At 37.7% G+C, this 25,370-nt stretch overlaps 1 protein-coding gene across 2 annotated transcripts in view; it reads right to left on the bottom strand.

Moving 5' to 3' along the window:
• The window catches only part of Rictor (RPTOR independent companion of MTOR complex 2), a 100,493-nt gene that overhangs the window by 25,265 nt on the left and 49,858 nt on the right, over window positions 1–25,370 (bottom strand). For both annotated transcript variants that reach the window (XM_028767555.1, XM_028767557.1), the window contains exons 7-25: window positions 25,085–25,211; window positions 21,845–22,014; window positions 16,800–16,867; window positions 15,994–16,061; window positions 12,797–12,879; window positions 11,579–11,666; window positions 11,075–11,165; window positions 10,914–10,980; window positions 10,709–10,789; window positions 7,758–7,858; window positions 5,989–6,154; window positions 5,252–5,353; window positions 5,085–5,131; window positions 3,851–3,986; window positions 3,065–3,264; window positions 2,572–2,698; window positions 2,007–2,171; window positions 1,769–1,845; window positions 814–892 (exon numbers count right to left, since the gene is read on the bottom strand). In XM_028767555.1, the coding sequence (XP_028623388.1) occupies window positions 814–892; window positions 1,769–1,845; window positions 2,007–2,171; window positions 2,572–2,698; window positions 3,065–3,264; window positions 3,851–3,986; window positions 5,085–5,131; window positions 5,252–5,353; window positions 5,989–6,154; window positions 7,758–7,858; window positions 10,709–10,789; window positions 10,914–10,980; window positions 11,075–11,165; window positions 11,579–11,666; window positions 12,797–12,879; window positions 15,994–16,061; window positions 16,800–16,867; window positions 21,845–22,014; window positions 25,085–25,211 (2,043 nt within the window). The remainder of the gene's footprint in view (window positions 1–813; window positions 893–1,768; window positions 1,846–2,006; window positions 2,172–2,571; window positions 2,699–3,064; window positions 3,265–3,850; window positions 3,987–5,084; window positions 5,132–5,251; window positions 5,354–5,988; window positions 6,155–7,757; window positions 7,859–10,708; window positions 10,790–10,913; window positions 10,981–11,074; window positions 11,166–11,578; window positions 11,667–12,796; window positions 12,880–15,993; window positions 16,062–16,799; window positions 16,868–21,844; window positions 22,015–25,084; window positions 25,212–25,370) is intronic.

The raw sequence follows: 25,370 nt of genomic DNA, 5'->3' as shown, positions 1-25,370 counted from the left end.
ATGTCAGAGGACAGACGGAAGGCAAGGAGACACCGCCCTCCATGTCAAGTGCGGAACTGTAGCTGCTACAAGACTCAGCTAGAGGATGGGAACCACTGCTCTTGTCAAGAGCTGTAAATGAGAGGCCCATGAGTAGCCCCCAAGGAAGACTCAACAGCAATCAGCTCAGCAATCAGCTCATTTAGAGCCAGCAAACCCACAGGAGTTTACCAAGAGAGAAAGAATGTTCTTTCCTCCTGCTTGAAACCTAGAGCAGTATGAAACTTACAACCCAAAAATAGAGGAACGGGCTGGAGAGATGGCTCACTCGGTAAAAGCAATGGCTACTGACTGGACCCAGGCCTGGCTGTCAGCATCTCCATGGTGACTCACAGCCTTTGACTTCACTTCCAGGGGATCTGGTGCCCACTTCAGGTGCCTCCACAGGCGACAGGTAAACGTGGCCAAAATAAACAGGGGGAACACATGGCTCAAGGAAGCATACTTGCTACCAAGGCTAATGATCTGAGTTTGAGTCCTACGATCTCCATGACAGGAGAAGAGGGCTCATGTTCACAAGCTGTCCTTTTATGTTCATGTGCCTGTCATGACATGCATAATCATACAACACACACAAAACAAACAAACAAAACATTAAAAAGGGGGGTAAGTATACATATTGATATAAAATTAATATAATTTATCACTATATATATATGACTGTTTACTTAATTTGGTTTTTTTGTTTGTTTTTGTAGATAGGGTCTTGTAGTGAAGGCTGGTCTGAATTTCCAAAGGAAAAAAGTATATCTAATTATTTCATATGAAAGTTACCTTGTGCCATTTTTCCAATTGTTTTGCAACATAACCCCTTTCATTCAGGTAGGAAAATCCTTTCGGAATGGAGAGAAATCTGTAAATTAGAACAACCATAGCTGAACATTAAGTCCAAAAGAAATTATCTAAACTAGAACAAAGAATACGCTTCGTAAACAAACAGACATTGGAATATGTCCTGTATAAAATAAAAAAGTTACTTGTAATTTATTAAAATTTCAAACACAAGGACTTCCATTTCTCCCTACATCTGACAGTTATACAAATGAAACAAACCACTGATGTACGTTTGTAATCTTTTTTAGATAGGCCTACTGGAAGGATGCCCTGACCACCACACACGACTTGGCCAGAGGCTGGATCAACCATCACCTAACCATATTACTGGGTCTCAGGACCAGAGCATGCAGCCACCTACCTTATCGCCCACCTGATTCAGAAAAGCCCAACTGCCTCTCTTGTTTCTGTCTCCTAAGCTCGCCTTCCTTAGATTGCTGGGCTGTTCTCCAGCATTTTGGGCTTCCTCTCTCTCAGGCTTCCCTCCCCCATGTGGCTGCTTGTCTGCTGTGTCTGTCCTCCATGCCATCATAGGGCATGGCTTTCTGGCCTCCTCTCCTCCACTGTCTTCCTCCAGGCAGCTGTTAAGGTTTTACAGTTTGTCTGCTCTGGGGTTTTATCTTTTAAACTTTAATAAAGTTTTCCGTGACCTTCCAATTTGCAGATAAACTTTCACAATATTTTCAGAAAGACTGAATGCAATAAAAATAAGAAAAACATCATGACAAGTATCAAGGAGCGCAACGCTAAGCACAAGCTCACAGAAGGAACAGCTCAATTCTAAAGTAAGCATGGTTCAGATCTTCAAAGTAAACCAGAGTATTTTCTAGTCAGATTTGTATCTAACATTAACACACCTGACCAAGAGGGCACAACAAATGTACTTCATACTTACCTCAGGAGGAGAAGCAAGCCCTTGTCTCCAAGGTGGGATAAGGCTGGTTTCATCTGAATCAGAGCATGGAGATTGGCCTAAAGAGATGATCACCAAGTCAGTCATTATGCAAAGGTAGCATACTTTCTGTCCAAATGCTATGCACACTGAGGTTTTCTAACACTGCCAATTGAAATGGAATATATAAAAAAATTTTCCCTAAATATTTCATTATTATGACAATAAAACTCATCTTTACCTTGTCTTCACAAGCTTCATCAAGAATATCCAGAGCTTCTGAAGAAATTGTTTTGTTTTTATCATGTAGCTGAGTTACCAGTAACTCAATTCCCCAATTGTTGAAGAATTCAACGTTAGCTCTCAATAAAACCCTTAAATGTTTGGTTGCATACAGTCTGCAGGCCTATAGAGATAAAGGAACACATCAAACGTCACCAGAGACTATTTGCTATCACTTTGAAAACAAAAAAAGCTCTTCTACTCTTCAATATGGAGTTCCTCAGAGACAATTTTTTTTCTTTTTTAGAATGTGTAAATGTAATCCTCAACTATTATAAATTTGTATCAAATTTCTTGTGTCTGGGGAAGCCACAGGGGTCAGCATGTGGGAAGTACATGATACTCTGGAAATAACATCTTTGTGATCACAGAATGTCCCCTGCCAGGTAAATACAGAGACTAAAGCTTATCTCAATTTCCATCCCATCTCTTAGTTGCTTAGCCTAGAAGGACCCAGCCTATAGTTTATAAAGTACTGGGATGAGCTGGCTAGAGAGTGTGCTTTCCCTCTGTGTTATACTCACATCTGTAGCTGCCGTGAGGATTTTCGAAAGGATGACTCTGGCTAATCCATCTCTGCTATAGTCTAGGCTGGAAACGGTGAGTTTTAGCAGGTGATCTTGGTTTTTCAAGGAACAAAGATTAAGGAGACTAAAAGAGAAGAATTATTGTAAATTACTGTGTTGATTCATTAACTTTGTAATTTTTCACTAGCTTTATTGAAATATGATTGACAAATAAAAATTATGTATATTCAAAGCAGAAAACCTAATTAGATATAAATTTAACCTATGAGGTGATAAATTCATTAACAAATCCATTAGCATAGATAACTACTATTTTAAGGGATAGCCATGTGAAAACAATTCCACATACATTTTTTAAATCCTACATAAATATTTTTGATAAAAATTATCTAGCAAACACACATGCATAAGACTAAAAGGCAAATTGTGTATGTGGATCCACTGAAACTAAAGTTTAGGTTGATAATACAGCAAATCTGAGAAGGCTCACCACTGAAAGACACTGCATTTTTCCAGCATTTTGACTCCATGAGGGTGACAGGAGAGTGTTCCGATAAATAAGAAGTAGTGTTGACTAAGGGTGGTCAGTAAACCATTATTCTGAAGGCTTCTTTCAGGTTTCATTCCAGATGAAGCATTGAGCCACTGGACAATATCTTTCACGAGATCTTCTAAGTACCCTTGCCCATCCTGTAATTAGAAAATCATCTTTAATAGCCATAAAAACTTTTTGATGGTAAGTCACTAGTAACAGATAGGATCAGCTGAGTGAATTTTAACCCTTTCAATGAAAACCTTGTTACCTGGAGATAGTCTTTATTCCTGTCTCTCCATCTTACCTGAGGGTAAACTAGTCCACCTAGAGGGCAGATGACTCCCTAAGGTTTTAGAACTAGGTAGGGATTATGTCAGGATTCAAATGCACATCTAAGCTTATATTTCAAACAAAGCTTATACAGACTAGGAAAGAAAAGTAAGCCAGAAGAAGGGCAGATGTGGGAGTATACTTTAATCCCAGCACTCTAACAGGCAGATCATTGTGTTCGAGGTAAACATGGCCTATGTAAATAAATTCTAAGCCAGCCAGCACTACATAGTATGACCCATCTAAAACAAAACAACAACAACAGAAAAAAGAAAAAAGAAAAAAGAAAAGAACCAAAAAAAAAAACAAAACAAAAAAAAACAAAAAAAGGAGGAAAGAGTAATAGAGGGGAAAAAGAAGAGGGTGGAGTCAACAGAAAATACCTACTATGAAAGTCTCTGGAAGGCTTACCTCTTCAGACTCAAGGAGAAATTCTGTAAACTGACAACCAACAACTGTGAGCTGCTTGGACTTGGCAAAGTCCAGATCCAGACTAGCGTACAGTTTACTGCTGGGCTTGTAAAAGTAAAGAAGTCTGCGTACAAACCTAAAGTTAAGGTGAAATTAGCAACAAAGTAGGAAACCAAACAGTTATTAAAGAACAGGTTTGGAAACTTACTAAACACTTTGGTACATTTCACGAATTTTAAAAAGAAATCAGTGGAAAACTTTGTCGGTTGAGTAAGAACGTTACAGTAAGGCCTGGTAGGGAGTGTTGAGACATGGGCAGGCATGGGACAGCACTCAGGAGGTAAAGGCAGAAAGAACAGTAGCTCAAAGCCAGGTTAGACCACATAATGAGTTTCGGGCTAGCCTGGGCTACATAGCAAGCTCTGGCCTTAAATAAACCAAAAGAGCAACACAAAACTCCACAAAGTAGAGAGAACACACAGACTGCGAGGCTAGGGAGACATAAGGAAGCCTCTCACAGAGACTGATTTAACTGAATTTATGTACCTATTTCAGTAACTTTCAATGTTGTGCTCACTTCATATATATAGTTCAGCTTAATTTCATGCCCAACAGTGTAACCCAGAAAGGTAGCAGGAGTCACATCCAAATGTATTAAGACACCACTCTTTTTCCTTAAAGGTTTCAAGACTACCATGCTTCTTCATTTCACTGTAACTTGTTGGTTCTATATAGTTCTTAAAACCTGATATAAACAGTTACACGTCATTACGTACAATTACAATGTAAGAAATGTTAATGATAGGAACTTCTCTAAGACACAGTAAGGCCTTTTTATCCCAGGAGATTGAAAACAGAAGCAGAAGGGCACACAGGTGCAGTAGAGCAGAGGCTTCATGTGCTCTGTGTTGTGACATCAGCATGCTTGACAGACAGTGGAGTTGAGTAGTTAGGAAGAAGAGACCACTCTCAGAAGATGATCTGAGCATAATCACAAGTGGCCTCATAAAATGCAAGCCCTTTCTTAATGCCACCCTTGTGTCAGGGTTAGGACCACAAGCTAAGATAACACTATCCCAAAGTAAGTAACATATCATAAAGATCAAAGCTGGAAACAAAGTAAGTAATGAGAAATTTAGCTAGTGCACTGATTATAAGACTACACATAAAAAAAAAAATCAATGATTACGTTTAAGCTTAATATAAATTTAAGTTCTTCAATAGATTTACATACCTGTGCAACTGCTCATCTTTATAGTTTCTTAGATTTACATTTGGCCACTAGAAAAACAAAATATATTACATAATGTATATCTGACAATCCCTAAGCATATAACTATAACAAATAGCAATAATAAAATGAAGGCAACTCGGCAATGTCTATGAAGTACTCTATCGTACCTTAAGAATGGTCCCAATCAGATTCCAATTCCATTCAAGATTCTCTTTATGTTGAAGGACTTGGCTATCTCGAAGGTTTATTAAAAGCGCTTCCTCTGTATCCTACAATCACCAGACACAAGGACGACAATTAGGCAATCTATGCTCACATCAGAAAACTAATTTCTCATTTTAAAAATGAAGAGAGGTGGGCAGCGGTATTTATAGTTAGACTGTCAAAGATCCTCAATGATTATTTTCAAAGGGTTAATAACAACAGCAGCAAGGGCATGAGATGGTTCAGTTAGTAAAGTGCTTGCCTTACAAGCATGAGGCCCTAAGTTCGAGGCCCTAAGTTCAAGCCCCAGAATCTACACATCCAGAGATGGGTGACACGTATCCCAGCACTGTGGAAGAAATGTAAGGAGTGTGCTGGAGCTGGGCCTAGCCTATTGGGAGAGGTTTTGTTAGTAAGAGACCCTGTCTCAAAATGAAAATGAAAAACTCAAGGCACATGGTCTCTGAGGAATAGCACAATGTTGTTCTCTTGTCTCCACGTACATATGTACACATCCACACGAACTTCTGCTACATGGTCTACCCTCACATACACATAAATGCAACTCAAGGAATCCTATTCATGGGAAAACTGGTCATTTGAAAACCAATCTGCTTGCATAACGTTGAAAATCTAGACAATCCAGTTGCTGAGAATTAGGAAACTAATTAAAATTATGTTCAATTTTTCATGTCAGTACCTTAAGAACAAATATATCTTTCTGAACTCGAAGATACTGATCCCGTTTCTGGTGTGTTGCAATTGCTTTCTGAATGATGTGATCTAAATGAAGGCTGTAAGGCTTGGGTCCTCGTTTCTTCATTTCATGGAAGCGTTTTAGACAGTTCAGGGCTGCACTGGCTCGCCTAATGAGGGAAGAAGAATCAGTGCTGCAGCAGGGCTAGCATACTTCTCAAGCACTGGCGGCTAAGTTACTTAAGCTTACATAAACTCAAGAACAGAGATTACCAAGCAATATCTGGTGGAGCGTGGGAGCATAATGGTAACAGGTCAGCACTGCTAATTTACGTAAGGAAACCTATTGTGGGGTCATACTTGCATGTACTCATTTTTTCTTCTAAGGTAGCAGGCCTATTCTATATATGGGTTTTAAGAATTCCTAGGCTGGAGAGGTGGTTCAGTGGTTAAGAGCACTGACTGCTCTTCCAGAGGTTCTGAGTTCAATTCCCAGCAACCACATGGTAGCTCACAACCTTCTGTAATAGGATCTGATGTCCTCTTCTGGTGTTTCTGAAGAGAGAGACAGTGTACTCACAGATGAAATTAAAAAAAAAAAAAAGAATTAATTACGGAATATTGGCAGATGGGTCAGTGGGTTCACTTGCACCAGGGGTACCTGGTTTGGAACCCTAGCACTCAGAAAATGCAGACACTACAGTGTGCACCTGCAGCCTCAGGGCTCGAGGTGGAGGCTATCAAATCCCAAGTCCCAAGGATCACTGGCTACTCGGCCAGCCTAGACAGAAGGGCAAGGGGAGCTCCTGCTTCAGGACAGTCAGACTGGCAACTATGTAATCCGTCAGTAAACACAACTTAGGGAGCTAAAGAGAAAAAAATAAGACTACTACTATTTCAGTTATTTTAACCACAATTTTGTTGTTGTTGTTGTTGGTTTTTTGAGACGGGGTTTCTCTGTATAGCCCTGGCTGTCCTGGAACTCACTCTGTAGACCAGCCAGGCCTCGAACTCAAGAAATCCGCCTGCCTCTACCTCCCAAGTGCTGGGATTAAAGGCATGCGCCACCACTGCCCAGCTTAACCACAATTTTTAATCCTAATGATCCCTGAGACTTGTGACCTTAATTTGACAGAGTTTAGAACTACCACCAGGTTTTGAGAAAGCTTTCACCTCAATCATGGAACTACTAAGATAAAACTTCTGTATTATACTAGAAACTTCTAGTGAGAACCATGATGTTCTGCTAATGCCTCAGTTAAACAACGTGTCTCTAGTCTGTTTATTGGAAAAATTAAAATGAATAACTGTTATTTATTGATAGTTAGGCTCATCTGCAAACATATGCATTACTACAGCTAATTAAACTTTTGAAGAATGTGTAATTTTAAACAAGTGTTCACAGTTCCAAAGAGGTAGTGAACTGCATTTTGCTTATGGGGGGAAATATGGTTGACATATCTAACTTTTCCCAGATCATAAAATGAAACAAATTAAAACCACAACAGAAAAACTCTCTATTTCAGTCATACAGTATAGCCTTGTTTAGAAACATGAAAGGAAAAATGCCAATCTACCACTTACTAACACTTTATAGCCTCAAATACAAATTATTACTATTTTGAGAACTGTAACTTTTCCTTCTTGTGGTTTCCAAAGGGAAGTGCCAAGCACAACCTGTCAGCACTACTTGTTTTCTCTCCCCGTTTAAAGAGGCGACCAAGGCAGACACTGAGCGCAGCGAGCACACTGTGCTGAGGCTCTTATACTTACAACCTCTTTTCCTTGGGAATATCGAAGGACGCAGCCATGTTCATAAGGGTTGGCAAGCAGTGCAGGTGGTGACTATGCGAGTGAGGCAGGATGGTGTTTGCCTACAGGGAACAGGACGCTTTGTGAGACTTGAGAGAGAAAACAGTCATCTGCAGACATGACACATACATGCAAGACCAACAAAACCCAAGGCTTTCCACGAAAACAACTTAATTATTTCTGCCCACACATACTTACAACTTTTAATCCCATTACATTTCGGTAAGAATGACAGGCTGGAGCCAATGAGACAGCTCTGCAGGATAAGTATTTGCCACCAAATAAGAGGACCTGAGTTTTACCCCAGAATACACATGGCAGAAAGAGAGAATTCACTCAACACTTCCAAAGTTGTCCTCTGACCCCAATGTATCATGGTACAATGGTACATACGTATATGTGTGCACACAGAAACATACACATATACTATAAAACATTTTTTTAAATGGCATTTTTTGTCATTATTGTTTTGAAACAAGGTCTCTCTATGCAGCTCTGGCTGTCCTGGAACTCGCTATGCACCCAGGCTAGCTTTAAGCTCTGTCTGCCTCTGCCTCTGAAGTGGAGACAAAAGGCAAGTGCCACCACATCCAGCAGAAAATTACATCTTGGTGTAAATAATAAAAAATTATAAACCTAACCCAGAAACCACTGAGAAAGGGTCTAAGAATTAGGTGTTCAAAGATGGCTCTACTTACAGTTAGTAACTAAATACATGGTGGTATAAATTCAGCAAGAAAATCCCTCAACACAGACAGATCAGTGTTATCAAATACAGATATAACTGTTTGAAATTCTGAAAGTAAAACATGCAGATAGTTTTCTCAATTTAAAAAGATTTGTATTACTGTATTTGTATTTTGTCTGCATGTATGTCTGTATACCATGTGCATGTAGTTTTAGCACAGCCCAGAAGATAGTGTTGGATCACCTGAGACTGGAGTCACATACAGTTGTGAGTCACCATGTGGGTACTAGGAATTGAACCCAGATCCCCTGGAAGAGCAGCCAGTGATCTTAACTGATAAGCCATCTCTCCAGCTCCTCTCAATTGTTTTTTAATTGGAAAAAAATTCAAATCACAATAGATGATGAGATCTTGCACAGATTTAAATCTGGACAAACCAGGCGCCAATCTGGAACTCCCCCCTTCCACTCAAGGCTTCTGAGTGTACCAGCATTACTTCATGAAGAGCAACAGCCCACCTCCCCAGATGTCATGTGATAACAAGAGCACAGGTTTTTGAACGTGTAACTTTAAACTTGTATCTCAGGATCTAGGAGCTTCTGGGACCATAATTTTAACCCAGCCTTCCTATAAAATATTTTAAAGAATAAGAATTGCCGGGCCGTGGTGGCACACACCTTTAATCCCAGCACTTGGGAGGCAGAGGCAGGTGGATTTCTGAGTTTGAGGCCAGGCTGGTCTACAGAGTGAGTTTCAGGACAGCCAGAGCTACACAGAGAAACCCTGTCTCAAAAAACCAAAAAAAAAAAAAAAAAAAAAAAAAAGAGTAAGAATAAAAATTAATAAAGCTATTTTTATTAAATATGGCTTCTTAAAGTTGCCAATCTCATTTCTTAAATAACCTGGAGAATTATGTAGCAAAACATTGCATTTGAGAAAAGTACAGAGGCTGTGCTGTATCTACTTCAGAACACTTTGGTCCCATATAGCAGCAATCCTTAAACAGAAACATTATCTCCTGGTGTCAGGCAAAATTCCACTATCAAATTAGCTTTCTACAAATAAGTACATTTATTAAATGTAAAAAAAAAAAAAAGAAGATATGATAAAAAGCCGTGAATTAATATTGCTATTCTTTAATCCAGTCTACTTTTATCTTGCATGAGAATCAGAATTCTGGGGCTCAAGGAAAAAGATTAAATTTCTATCAAAAGACTCCTTCATATAAAAGAAATGAAGACCAGTGTTTTTTATAGGAAATGGCAGCTGAGAACTAACACACAGCTCGTCTGACCTGACAGCCTGCAGTACTGTTTAGTGCTTTTACTAATAGGCTCAGTGCGATTAGAGCAAGTGGCTAAGTCACTGATTATAAAGACAGACTTTGTATACTGTTTAATTCTATACCTCACATACACAGCTCAGCTGCCACGAAGGGAGAAAAGAGACAGGAAGAAAGGAGGAAACACTTGTTTAGGTTTGGTTTCTGAGATCTTGTCTGTATATAGCCCTGGCTGTTCTGACATTCACTGTGTAGAGAAGGCTGGCCTCAAACTCAGAGAGCCTCTTGCCTCTGCTTCCTGAGTACTGAGATTAAAATCAAAAGTGTACTATCATGCCCAGCCAGAAACACTTCAGAGTGGGACAGGGGCTAGGGTAGTGTTAACTCTTGCCAATAGAAGTAAGCTACTGATGTGTATGAAAAAATGTGTCAAAAATCACTTCTTTCTAAACAAGTTTGAAGTGATTTTTACTTAGAAGAGTACTAAGTGGTAGTGACCTAAAGAATCAATGTCTATAGTACCCAGTTCCCTCCTTAGTGGATAAGTACAGAAAGGTCAGAGAAGTTCCACAGCTGCTAGTTTCTAACCGTTAGAAAGATCATGAAATCATGGAGCTACCCAAGACCTCACCCCAAAGTCTCACTCCGTGAACCTAAACTATTAGTTTATGGGAAATCACTGACACTTGGGTAAAACAATTATATTTAGAACTTTTTCAAAAACAAACAAACAAAAAATTGAAATGCAGTATTTTGTATTTTCCACACTTGTTACATTTACAAAACCAGTTAATATAGACACATGGAAATCTACCAGGAATAGGCTTTGGCAAAATGAAACTGTATTCAATGAGCTATCAGAAGTAACACCGATTCAATTAGCCCATTTTATCACTTAAAATCCTAACAGTCCAACTACAAGGCAGAAGTCCCAGTACTCACCATATGTAAGAGCTCTCCTAGAAGGATGGTTGCCCTCACTGAGATGTGGTCATCACTGTTCGTTATCACTTCCACCAATCCCTAGGAGGCAAGAAGGAAGTACAGTGTTGCACAGCAGTGCAGGTGAACACATTTCTGCATTAGACCTGGCTTTCACTTCTAAGAGGTTTTTGAACAATGTAAATTAAAGGTTTGTAAATATTACCTCTAAAAGTCCATTACGAATAAATGCAGAGAGTATCAGTGCCAAATAATTGTCCATGAGATCTGGCCTGGAAGCAAAAGCACAGCGACAATTGAAACATTTCACATAACATAAAAGCAGTGAAGGTGATACGTGGCAGTCATTTTATATCTAAAGTCTACCTGGATCTAGCACGATGGGGAAGAATAGTTTTTGCTTCAGCTGCCACAAAGCCATCTGAAAGCCTCCAACTGTCCTGGAATCTTCCTGGATCTAAGAGAGTTAAAATCAGGGAGTTAGCATATTAGGCAATACTGAAACAGATGAGCGTGGGACTATCAGCTATTTAGGCTACAAAAACTTCAAAGTGGTTTTAAAAAAACACTTGGGGAGAGGTGGAGATTGTGTCATGACTGGTACAGGTATGGCTACCTGGGCTTGTCAAAAGGTGTATGCCTGTAACAGCAGCATAAGGAAGTGTGCATACCTGCATACATACATGCAACACACCCAACTGTTGATAGGAATGCAGTTGTAACTTCATTCACTGGCGACTTAAGCATCTCATGAATTAGACAATTATCAGAAAAAAAAAGAAAATGTTTGTATTTCACTATCTAGTAAGCTGTTTGCATCAAGTCACGTGAAAATGTAAGCGGCAGACCCCTGTGCCCTTCAGAACCTACCTACACTGAGCAGGGCTTCTATGAACTCGTCTGTCACAACAGGCAGAGGGAGACGAAAAATATCATAGAGCACTTCAAGCAGACCACGCTGGAACAACAAATACAGTTCACTTATTTCTACAGAAAAAGTCCTTAATGACTTTCAAAAGATCATGGTTACAAAATAACAAAGTAATAAAAAGATACCTAAGGGTAAGTATTAAATATTCAGCATATATGTCATTTAATTTTTTTAATCTTATCACTACTGTACAAATTTGGAAACAGATTTCAGTTCTTTCCATCACAAGCATAGAGGTCAGCTGATGGTCAGAGCGGTGGCTCAGCAGTGAACTCCTTGCCTGGGAAATTCCAAGGTTTGATTGTCAATACCTCAAAACTCTGTCAGTTTATCAGCAAAGCCTCCCACTTCCATGTTCTGGTGAGGTCTAGTTCACATTTTAAGCATGCACACCTAGCCAATGCTTTCTAACAATTTTCCTCCTACAGGTACAGTTCACTTAAAGAAAAAACTGGAAGGCAAAATGGAGAAACAAAACATTTAAGGGAAGATAGATACCTTAAGAGCTAATGTGTTTTTTCTTCCACATTCAATTTGGTTTAGCTATTTAATATAAACTTACTAATTATAAAAATTTAGAAATATAGCTAATAAATCAATACCTAAGGAGTTTTAGTAAAAAAAAAAAATCTTCAAGATAAAAACATGGTAACATGGTATCAAAAGTATATAAAAAACAAAGCATGACTACATAAATATAATATCTACTTTTTTGGTAAATGTATTTCTATGCTTGACTCATAAGAGTACTCTTCTGTTTTACTTGCATTGTTTTAATAAACTATAATTAATTTATATTTTAACTCAAGCTTTAATAAAATTGTCACTCTTAACCATATTTTAAGTGATTCATATATTACTCTGAACTATTCATGTCCTGAAAAATGCTCTAAACTAAAATTACCAACTTGAAGAAAAACTTCATCTAAAATGATTTCTAAAGAACCTGTGTGCATGTGTGCATATGACTAAGGAGACCCGAGCCGCTGGATTCCCCTGGAACCGCAGTGACAGGTGCCATGACATGTGCTGGAACCTGGCCTGAGTCCTCTGCCAGAGCAGGAGATACCTTACTAAGGGAGCCCTCTCTCCAGCCCTGACCCTAATGTAACTTTTAAAGGTCTAGGCATGTAAGAATTACAGTATCTATTACCTACCCTTATTTCCATATTTGGTATGCAAAGTACTCCAATTAGAGATTGTATCCCAGAATTTCCAGGTTTACATAAATTAATAATACCTAAAGAGAATAAAAGTTAAAAAATATTAAACTAAGGAAGATATTCTACAATAATGTGTCATAATATAAAAATCTATGATTTTTTTCCAAGCTAAATTATACTATTTGGTTATTGATATCATATTAGTAATGGATACCAAGTATTCTCAGAATTTTCTTACTAACTGGAAATTGCTATTATTTTCATCACCTAAATTTCTTATTAATTTCTACTTCATATGCAGAAATTGATGAACACAGGTGGCTATAAATCAATGTTTCTCTGGGAGTAAAAACATGAGAGAAAAAAAGAACGATATTTTCCCTGTCTAATACTTCTTGAAACTACAATGAAAAGCTGTGTGATGCTTGTCAAATTTAGTTCTAACATCTCCTAAATATACAAATGAGAAAAAGCAACAGATTCCAAATAAAATTCACTGCTCAAAGACTTAAGTTACAGAACTTATAAGACACTAAATTCTGTGTCACAAAGGATACAGGTGATCAGCAAGCACAAAATACTCAGGGCATCAACTATCACAGAATGCAAACTGCTGAAGTAAGACCAGCACACTGCACTAAAAAGCCAACAGCAAAGCCTGCAACAGCAAACAGTGTGCATGTGCACCTCCTTCAGGACTAAAAAATGCTGCATCTGCAAGCTTCTTCATGGTACGATAGAGAAACTTAGATGGAATGACAAAGACACAGAGGGACAGACTGACACACAGACAGATGTAAAATCTACACAGTGGGAATACATACCACTGCACAGTTTTTAAAATTCTTCAAAATATTTTATATTAAAATGCTAGAAAAAATGTTTTTGAAAGTCACATAGGACTCTGATTCTCCCTCTTACCACTACAATGGCTAAGTGTCCATTATCAAACATCCTTAGAACCAGATGTGTTTCATAACCTGGTTTTTTTTTTTCAAATTTCAGAATTACTTGCATATATGCCATAAGATAATTCACGTGTGGGCATAACATAAATTTATTTAAGTTTCAAATATACATTATACATACATATATTCACACACACACACACACACACACACACACACACATCTCCTGGAGACTAAACTCAATGTTCTTACGTTATGAGTGCAACTAGTCCTATGAGGTCACATGCACAGTCTTCTATTCAGAAGCCTCAGATATGGTAGCACTTTGGGTTTCATAGTAAGGATGATCAATTTGTATGCCTGCGTGTGTGAGTATCTGTAATTTCCCTCTGGTCTTACAATCAAAATTCAAGTTAAGCACAGTAAGCAAAATTAAGTGTTCCAGTCCTTGAAGTACACTTCCCCAACTTTGATATGTGACAGCAGTGTGAGAAACCAGAGATTATGGTAAGAGATATAAGTCTTACCCTGTGCTAGCATAGAAAAAACGCTGTTGACACTTGTGGAAAATCCGTGCTGCTAAAGCTATCCCTCCAGAAGTTATTGTAATTTTAAAACTTGTTGTAGAATCAACATTGCAAAACTGTATTTAGTTTATAAATAGAGCCACAGAATCTAAGCACTATTTAGAAAACTACTTCTGTTAGAGCATTTTCAAGGTCGTAATTGAAGTGCTATTCTTCTTCTTCGTTCAGTGGGGTTAGAGAGCATCTGACTAGTCACAGATCAGTCTACAAGGCACTAGGAGAAAGTCACTGAGCAGGAGTGTGTGAGATGGGCTTTAGGAGAAGTCACTGAGCAGGAGTGTGTGAGATGGGCTTTAAGAGGCTGACCACGACGAGCAACACAGTGATGGTGAGCGGTCTAGAAGATGGAAGGCTGAGTGAGCAGTTAGGCGACCTTGGTGGTTAAAGCACAGTGCAGCCTGTGGGTAAAATAAAGACGCTATAGCAGCAGTTAGCTGAGGAACAGTAGAGGACATCTAGTGACAGAAAACGACACCATCTTGGAGTAAGGGCAAAGATGCTGGCCAAGGTGATCAAAGGCGTGTCCATGTTAAAAGAGGCCATGGGGTTTAGTGATGCACTGCTTTCCACTCTCAGCTTTCAGGGGAACCTCAGCTGAGAAACTGAGTCCCATATGCAAGATAATGGTCTCTGGGAGGGGATTCAACTAGGTGAGGCATCCTAACAAATCCCCAGGCTAAAGCTAGGAGAGGGACGACTGGCACTAGTGGACTAGCTTTCTCACCATGTGATGCTGACGCCATGTTCCTGAATATTCAGCCTCCAGAAGTGGGAACCACATAAATCTGTATTTTAAAATGAAATTGCCTACTTTTTGGTGTTTTGACAAGAGAAAATGAATGAAAACAAGTATGAGAGAGGTTATCTCTTAGGTCCACATACAACCTCAGTTGTCCATGAAGGAGAAACAGGTAGGGACAAGGTTCTCACTGGGGCACCAAGAGAGCAGAGAAGCTCTGGGACACTGGAGATACACCAGCTGAAGCCCACTGGCTGGATAAATACTTGTGTGGAAAAGATATCTGTAAGGTGGTAAAGTAAGCACATAGCTATGTTTATCTAAGTTTCTTTGTTTGGCTTATGGCTAACGGTAATTCTAAGTTCTCTGTAGTAACATTACAATGCTAAGTATTTACTCCATAGAAAGATAAAGCATGTATAATCTTTATACTAAAGAAATCTAGTGACCTGGAGACAAGGCTCGAGAGTAGAGGTCTTGCTCATCATGCATAAAGCCCTGGGTTCAGAACAAATAAACTGTAAAAACAAATAACAAAGAAGTTTGAGACTCCTAACACCCTGCATAACTTAATAGCTATGACATTACTACATCATTTTTATGTAACATGCTTCAGCAGGACATACAATCCCTCCGTTTTTCCCCTTTACTTTGGGAGTCTTGGGGGAAGAGGAGTAGATAATGCTGGATTTTCTTAAAATGTTCAGCAAATCATTTTAGCACAGTGAGTTGAAAATGTAATGCATTTATATATATATACAGAATGCAGAATACTGAATATAATATCCTACTTACTAGCAATTTTCTACTGTCTTTTATTAATTTTGTGTAAATCTCCTTGAATATCATACATTTAAAACTATAGTCATATTTAAATTAGATGCTACAACAAATAAACATTTAAAATACCAAGTAAAGTTTAGTTTTTTACGACATTGACCAATATACAGAACATACCTGCCCATGACCGGAATGTCGCAATGATTCCCATTTTACTGGCTAGAAATCGTGCTTCTCTGTCTTCTCTGTTGCAGGGTGTGCGTGGGGAATTATTAAAGACACAAGATTTAAACTGAAATGAGTTTTTGTTGATAATATATCAGAGAAAACTCTATCATTAATGTTAATTATTTACATTTAAAAATCAAAACAAGATGTTCTGAAAAAGACCAGATCTTCTCAATTTTTAGCATAAATTGACCTTCAATTTTTAAAAGACAATATAAATCAGGTGTGGTAGTAGTGCACATCTACAATCTCAGCACTCAGGAGACAGGAGCGTTGCTGTGGGTTCCAGGTCAGGCTGGACTACACAGAAGGTGTAGCCAGGGGTAACATGCTAAGTCAGAAAATAAACAAATGACTACAAATGAAACGCACAGCATGATTTACAATTAAGTTATAAATCTTGATCTTTCTGAAAACGTATTCTTAGATGTGCTTCATGAGCACCAGAGCACAGTCAGCTAAGTAAGCATCACGTAGCAATGACGTCTCATCACCAAGAGCGCACTGCCAAAGTTTTGGTCAACACCAGCATTAATAACTCAGGGAATTCAGTAATGAATTGGTTTGAATATTACAAATTAACTTTTAAATTTCTCAATCCTTTCTTTTAATCTGTACTATGTAACTGTGAGAGACATACAGCACAGCCATGAACAAGGACATCTACTCCCATTCCCTGGGCTCTGGAACAATCAGTGCTTACTGTAAGCATAGACTCGCCCCACCCCGTTCCAGCAGATACTCATGGCACTTACTTGAGCTGTCCTTCAGCTGTGTCTGGACTGTGTCTGTAGTGGAAATCAGTATAGGGGGCTAAAATTCGCTAGTTAGAAAAGAAAAGAGAAACACAAAGATTGCTTATTATAAAAAGCACTCTTTCTTTAACACAAAATTAATTCCATTTCTCTGTATCTTTAAGTGGATTAACCATTTAAGACATTTGTTCTTCAAATTCATTTTTAGAAAATGTAACATGATTTTTAAGTACAAACTGATTTTTTTTCCCAAAAACTAAGGTCTAATGTGCATCTAAAACAAAACAGGCACAGGCAAAAAGGTACTTCTGGATTGGGATGGCGGCCATCTTCCTTTAGTGTTCACTATGATCCCTACCAAAGACACCGCGATTCCATTCCTTCTGCTGAAAACTCAGCTGCCAGTCTGTTTTTTTGTTGTTGCTTTTGAAAGCAGTTGTGTCTTTCTGTCAGTTTCTTCTTCTCCTCAAGTTGCTTGTAAGAGTTTAAGTGATCTGGATTTAGTAGTCTTACAATGGAGTGCCTGACAACTTAGTTTCTTTTATGTTCTCATTATTTGCAAAACCTAGTTAAATCTAGAAACAAACTTTCAGTTGTTTCGCTGGATCCTCGCTTTTGCCAATCTTCTCTCTCCTTTCCAAGGACTGAAGCTGCTGTCTTCCATGTGCTGGGTCCTGTGCACCCCTTGTCCCCATTGTGATTTACTCTGGTTATTTTTATTAACCCTTTAGATTTCCTATTAATATCTCCTTGTCCACAATGAGATTTTAATTTTATAGAATTCTGAATTCTAGATATATATTTTTCACACTTTTGATTCATTTTTGTATGCCTAATTATATGATAAAATTCTTCATATTTTTACTCATAGTTATCTCCCAGAACAAATTAACTGTGGTTTACCTGAAGTCTGTTTTTCTATCTAGATTATTCCCTGAGCAACACATCAAAAGGATCATCCAATGTATGTCATCAAGTAGGCTTTATCTGGATAACCAGAAATGCTGGGATAGGTCAACATATAAAAATCTGTCTATGTAATACACTATATAAACAAACTGAAAGAAAAAAAAACACATAATAAAAAGTCTTTGATTAAATCCAACAACCCTTCCTGATAGCAGTCTTCTAAGAAAAAAATTTTCTTTTGAGTTTTCAGTCTCGTGATCATTTCTTTGTGCATGAATAGAAATCATATGTATGTTCATGTGTGTGTTAAGGATTGACTTGTCTTCGCAAGCACCGTCCACCTTACTTCCTAAGACAGGCTCAATGAACCTAGAGAGCACTGTTTAGGCTAGGCTGGAGGCCATGGAGGCACCAGGGTCCCTCTCTCCCTGTGCCTCTGCATACTCCACCATACCCAGTTTGTCTATGCGGATGCTGGAGATGCCAACTCAAGTCCTTGTGCTTGAAGCAAGCACTTTACACATTGAGCCAACTAGCCAGCCCATGAGTAGAAATTTCTGACTGAATGGTCAACACAGTCATTTCATTTTAAAAATTTACTTGATGTTATTATCTTCCACCAGAGGTGGTTAATCTTCTCTTCTATGCAGATAAATGAAAGCAGCCACTCATTCCATCCCAATGACGGTGTTAAACAGAAGTCACACCCTAATCTAGTAATACTACGTATACCTGTCTGTTCTGTGATCTCAGTATGTTCTCCCAGTATTTTCAGTATGACTTAGATGATGGTTTTTTTTCCTCTTCTTACCAGTTAGAATGAGATTTTTAAAAAGGTTTCTTCTGGTATTTTTAATTATGTATATGTAAGTACATTCACATGAGTGCAGGTGTACACAGAGGCCAAAAGAGGCAGATCTCCCTAAAGCTGGAGTTATCAGAGACTGGGAGCAGTCTATGGGCAGGTGCTGAGACTCTCAACTGCAGTCCTCTGAAAAGAGCAGAGACTGGTCTTAACAACTGAACCATCTTTCCAGTCCCAATTAGATTCTTATTTTTTTTTATTTTTAGAAAACAAAAAAACAAAAAAACAGATAAGTTCTCACTATGTAGCCGTGGTTGATGTGGGACTCATCATGTAGACTAGCATGGTTTTAAACTCATGAGAGATCTGCCTACCTCTGTTTCCCAAGTGCTAGAATTAAAGGCATACACCATGCCAAGAATTTTCAAGAATGTATTTTGTATATTTAAACTAAGGTCTTTTACCCATTTAAACAACTTTGAGAATTTGGTAACTATTAAGAACAAGAGATTAGTTACAACATATCCAGTTTATTATTTTAGCACTACACATCCACCAAAGGTTCTTGATTTTTCTGATATCACAGGAAGAACTTACTAAATATCACCTATAACATATCCCTAGTAGCAAATTATCCAGCAAAAAGTAAGCAATTACACAGTAACTATAGAAACTCACTACAAATGGTATCAGGGTAAACTAAAAATTGATTCAAAAATAGTTATTTATAGAAAAGAAAATGTATTGCTTCAGAATGAAAACAAAATTGATTTGATGTAATAAAGATTGCATTTTCTAACTGATTCCACAATGAAGCCATGGGGATGAAGACAGAAGACAGTGATAAACAGGGAAGCCAGATTGATTAAGTGTGAAGAATTATACAACAAATTTTATGTAGACTAAAATATAGGGGAAATGCATATAACAATGTAAGTTTGTACGTTTAGAACATTTAACTTTTGAAAATGCTTTTTTAAGTTTGAAAATCATGACCTTATTTATCCCTATTAAAAACCTAAGTCAAGAGAACTCTTGCCTAAAACCATAAGGCTAGCAAGGCCACATGATAAACTCACACCTTCTCTAGCACAGTGAGTAGGTGGTGCTTTCCCCACTCAACTACATCCACACCACCCAAACAGAACTTACACAGCCTAAAGTCTACTATCTCAGGCTATGTTCCACTGGTGTGACATCTTCCTGAGGAAGATTGTTCATGGCTATTATGCACATAATAGAGCAGTTTGTTTAGAGATATACCACAGTCTTTGCAGGTTATTTTCATTTCCATCAAGGGTTGCTAGTCTGCTTCATAATGCATAGGAATAAAAGAGAGCCTATGCACCTATCTTCTTCATTTGTAATATAAAAATCTTCAATCTTAATTATCCTATTTAATAAAAATTAAAGCTAAGCATTTTGTAAAATATCAATCTCATTGGCACAGGAGTCCAAAGAATAATACATTTAAAAATCACTAAGAGACTACTATGCTTATTACATTTGTTAGTAATCATAGTCTGAAGAAAGTTTTAGCATACTCTACCCAATTTGATTCTGCTAGGTATACAACTTATTTAACTGCCTCAGTATTATAAAGTTATGCCAAGCATCTATTTAGCAATATCTTTCCACAAGCCCTTAAGTACTATTTTAAATAGAATTGCTTGAAGTGGAACTGTGAGGTCAAGAGACAAGTGGGGCACCTCCAAAGATCGCTCCAGAGTGCATGCCACTTCACTCCCACTAGAAGAACTTGAGAGTCCCTTTACTTTCTAATGTCTTGTCCCAGATTGTCACTTTAAAATATTAAAAGTGAATTTGAAAAAAAAAAAGAAGAAATGAAACAGTCCTAATGGCAGAATCACTGGCGTTACCTATCACTCCACCTGTGTGGCAGGCTGACCTAGGAGCCTACAATCTGGAGAAGAGCCAAAGGACATAGCAAGACATCATCACAGAGGGGATAAAAAGAAAAAGAAATCTTAATATGATCAGAACTACTACACTTCCTTAAAATGGTATGGATAATTAGAAAATAATAAACATCTTAAGTCCTAGATAATTTATAATACTTAAATCCCTGGTTTAAACTTATTTTGGGTGCGTCTTCAATAGACAATAATGTAGTATGTTCTCCACAATAACCTGCTCTGTCTGATGCAGTCTTACTAGTAGCTCTGGCTGGCCTCCTCTCCCATTACCTCTCCTCTGCCTCATGAATGCTAGGATTAGTCATGTGCTGTCATCCCCAGTTAGGACCACCTATAAGGAGTATAGTTACCTTACTACTTTAACTATAAAACTCTCTACCTGAATTAGTAAAAAAAATTTTACATGTGACATACTTTTGAAATGATACATGCATGTTCAAATACAGATAGTACCGAAGTGTACTATTTCTTCATTGTTAACTGTTTGTTATTAATTTACTATATATGTATGTGTATAATGTTGGTGGATATGGGTGCAGACATGTCCGGTATGCATGTGGAAATTGAAGGACACCTTTTGGGGAGTCTGTTCTCTGTCACCTTATATCTGAGGCAGAATTCTTCCCGCTGTTTTCTGCCACTGAGGTACCTACAAGAGCTTTCACCCAACTCTTAAGCGTTTCTGGAAATGCTGGGACTACAGAATTGAACTATATCCAGTTTTTATGAGGTTCCCAGAATCAAACTTAGGCTGTCAGGTACACAGTAAGGGCTTTACCCTCTAAACCATCTCTTCAGCCCCTAAGTGGATCTTGAGAGAACCTTAGTGTCGTTTATGAATGAAGGTAAACAATATTAACACAGTGCATCTCTCATATAGACACGTTTTAGTGTAATCTTACTCATCCTTCAGTTGGCTCAGGAAACTTCTCAGGGCTAATACAAAACGAACGACTGTGCATGTTGCTGAAATAGTCTTGAGAATAACATTCTTAACTCATTCCTAATCAAATAACTATAATAAAGAATAGGGAAAAAAAAACAAACTAACACAGGTTAGACAATTAATGTGGCACTTGAGTCTACTATTTCAAAATTTCAAAGCAAAGTTATGTATTTAAACTTATATTTTAGGGATAGAGAGATGGCTCTAACACTAAAAGCACTGGCTGCCCTTCCAGAGGACCAAAGTTCGATTCCCAGCACCCACATGAGAACTTACAACCATCTATAACTCCAGTTCTTGGGGTTTCAATGCTGTCTTCTGGCCTCTGTGGGCACTGTACACATATGGTGCACAGACATACATGAAGGCTAAACACCCATAAACATTAAGTAAACATAAGTATTTTTAAATTCTATTTTAAATTAGAAGCATACTAAAAAGTGCCTACCTCTAATTCTACATCAGCTCGCACATACTGCCGGGTCTTTGGATGATTAAGAAGGTGCAAAATTGTAGTAATGAGAGCCTCATTTATTCGACTTAATTGGCAATCAATCACATTTTTCAGTATGGTGTTTAGTCCGCCTCGAAGGGCTACCACCTCTGGGTTCTGAAGTGCTAAAATGAAAGAAAGACTAATTATATTCACAGTTCTGAGTATTTAAATCCTACTTTTTTACTTAAGTCTTAGTTTCCTTTGGATTTGAAAACTTTCTAACTATATTTACAAGTAAAAGATATCAGGTTCCTACTGATTTAATATCTTTATTTAATTTAAAATCGTCTTAGTATCATTCCCCAAGCCTGACTTTTAAAATGTCTTTGACCATATTTTGTCATATTGTTTGGGCATAGTTTACTGAATATTTTTCTTCAATTTCAGAGTTCATTTCACTGTGGAGAAATTAGTCCCATAGTCTTTTTTCAAATACTTTATAGAACTTCTTGTTTTTAATTTTGATTTAAACAGTGTGTATCACTTATTTTCATAAAAATACACACATGCATGCAAGCAAAACACACACACACACACACACACACACACACACACACACACAGTTTGTAATTTTAAGATGAAAAACTCCTCTCTTTGTCTTCCTTTGAAGACCAGGACTGTCCCTGAATGTAGTCTGTGCTTTTTTGCTGTGGGATTTCTGTTTGGAAAACAGCACTGAGCGCAGGCAGGCCTTTCACACACCATTCTGTCTGTCCAGAGTGCTGGGATCTTACCTGACATGTATACATCTTAATGACTTAAGTTCCATTTATTTCACTCTGTTGTGAAGCTGAGTTGTATTGAGATAAATGACATTACTGAAATAATCTCAATTTTCCCTCATGAATGTTTTATCAATTACTCTAGCACATTTCTCAAATTGATTTTTATACTTTCCTTTTCTCTTTCTTCTTTAGAGACAGGGTTGCTGTATTCGCAAGCTGCCTTTAACAGCTGGTCTCTTAGTGGCTCTGTCTCCCCAAGTGCTGAGGACAGCGATGTGTTACTATGCCCCTCTTTCATTTTTATATGTAATGATCTGCCAACGTGTTTTTAAAGTAGAATACACAACTTTTTAAAAAGGTTTTCTCTTAAAATGTTTCCCTGGTTTCTTCAGTCATGTTTATTCTTCTGGATGATGTCAGAACTGGGGTCTCTGCTGGGTTCTGAAATGAGGTAGCTGCATAGCATCGCACAGATGTGACAATACTGACCACTCCTCCCGCGCAGACTCTGTGCTCCTTCTGTATGCTGAGTTACTTGTATCTTCCTGAAACTCAATTCGACTCACTAAAAAGTACCCCCACATCTGTATTTCCTACGTATTCCTTATATGCCCATGTATTCTATTCTGATTACTAGTGCTGAAATACAGCAGTTTCCATTTTCACAGTTGCACAGCAGGAACTGCATGAATCATCTCCCTTGATCCTGCTTTCCTGTGTATCTGTATAGTGACAACTAGCTGCTTCCTAATTCTTGAACTTCATTTATTACTTCACCAATGTAAACAATGTTTACTAAGGTTGTTGTCCCAAAACATAAGGTACAAAGTGACTGAGGAAGATATAGAGGGTCAACCTCTGGCCTTTACATGTGTGTGCATACACACATTGCTACCCATACAAAAAGGTTTACGCTGTTGACCTGACAGAAATTCTTTTTCTTCTGTCCTTTTTTCTCATAAGTGTTCTCATGGTTTCTTCTGTTGTGCACGGTTACTTTGAAGATTACTCCCTTCTAGGTTTTCAGTAGCACTTTATAACTACTCTATTACATTACTTTATTACAAGCATAGCTGGTCAGATTTTTCTAATTATCTAACTGTGTTTCTGGATAGAGTACTTGCTTCCTTATCTATTACTGTGCACAGGTACAGTGTTGGTTCACAGGTTGGTGAGCCTTTTAGCCTTTCCTCAGTATTTGCAATCTCTTCTATGGCTTCTGATCTAGCATGGATTTCTACATTTGTGCAATTGGATATTAGCATTTATTTTTAAAACCCATTTATTTCAGTGAGTTTTCAAGAATATATATTTTTAAAAGTCTTCTAGTTAGAAGAACTCCTGTTAGATTTTTCTCCCTTATTAAGGAATTTCTCAATTTGGAGTTTTCCAAAGTTCAAGTATGTATTTCAATGTTTTTTTTCTTCTACCTACTATAAATGAAGGCTGAGCAACCTGTCTTTCATCCTGATAATAAACTTTAATTTCACCATGTTTTCACTCTGCTTACCATGAGATTTGGTACTTCCTGTCTTTCTGGTTCCTCATCCATTCACATTTTGCTTTACTTTATGATACATAACAATCAATAGTTTTCTAGGCATCCCATACATTGGCATATTGTAACATTTTTATAATTTTCATAATTGTTATCATATTTCTGATCTTGTTTTTATATCAGGACAGATTATGGACAGTGCTTTCAGTCTTCAGTGGTAGAATGGCTCTTTTTTTTTTTAGCTTATACTTTATTAATTTATTATCCTAAGATGAAATATGATCTCCACAATTTCTACTTTTTGGCAGTACCAAACACACGAACAAACAAACAAACCCCATTGTTTTCTTTTACTTAAAATTATGTTCCATTGATAATAAACGAGGTTAAACTTTTAAAATGTAGTGATTAGCCATGTGGGTATTTGGAGACTATTTGCTTTTACTATTTTACTTTACACTTACTTTGCTTGTCTGCTCTGTGACACTCATTTGTCTGCGGCCATATAATAAACCCTAGTTATTGAGATCCCCACTTGATTAGCTGATAATTGAGAATCTGTTCTCCTCCCAGTGCCACAGAAGCATGCACTCATGTCTTTACTCTGTTTTCACTCTAACCCCTGATCCCTAATAAAACAGGGTTATTAGGATTCACTTTGTGCAGTCTAGACTACTATTTTTAAACTATATCAAGATATAGTATCATCAATGTCAGAAGGCTAGACTTTAGTAGATATTGTTATTATTACTAGATTACAGACAATCAAGCTTCATAATGAATCAATTTGAAAATTTATAAAAATATAATTTCTGAATTATTTGATAAATGACATATCTAATATTCTATCACAAATGTACATTTTTATATTTCTGTAGCTATGGATAAAGCATTTTTCTTTTAAATACATTAGGGAATACTACATGTACTTTTTAAAACATTTCTTCATTACTTGAAGAAAATTCTGACCTAGTTCACAGATAATGGCAATGCATGCCCGGACCATTCTGTCTCGTTCCTGAAGTCCATCATTTCCAACTGCAATTAAGGAGTTGGCCACAGAACTAGGAAACAAGGAGGCATTCACAGTAATCATCTGTAACAGAGAAGAATCAGAAAATAAGTAATTTAGGTTTAGTACATTTTAAAATTCATTTTATTCAGAGAGAGAGAGAGAGAGAGAGAGAGAGAGAGAGAGAGAGAGAGTGAGTGTGTGTGTGTGTGTGTGTGTGTGTGTGTGTGTGTGTGTGTGTGT

The sequence above is a fragment of the Grammomys surdaster genome, unplaced genomic scaffold, assembly GCF_004785775.1.
Source record: "Grammomys surdaster isolate TR1022 unplaced genomic scaffold, NIH_TR_1.0 174, whole genome shotgun sequence".
NCBI lineage: Eukaryota > Metazoa > Chordata > Mammalia > Rodentia > Muridae > Grammomys > Grammomys surdaster.
This window is presented reverse-complemented; position numbering and strand designations above follow the sequence as displayed.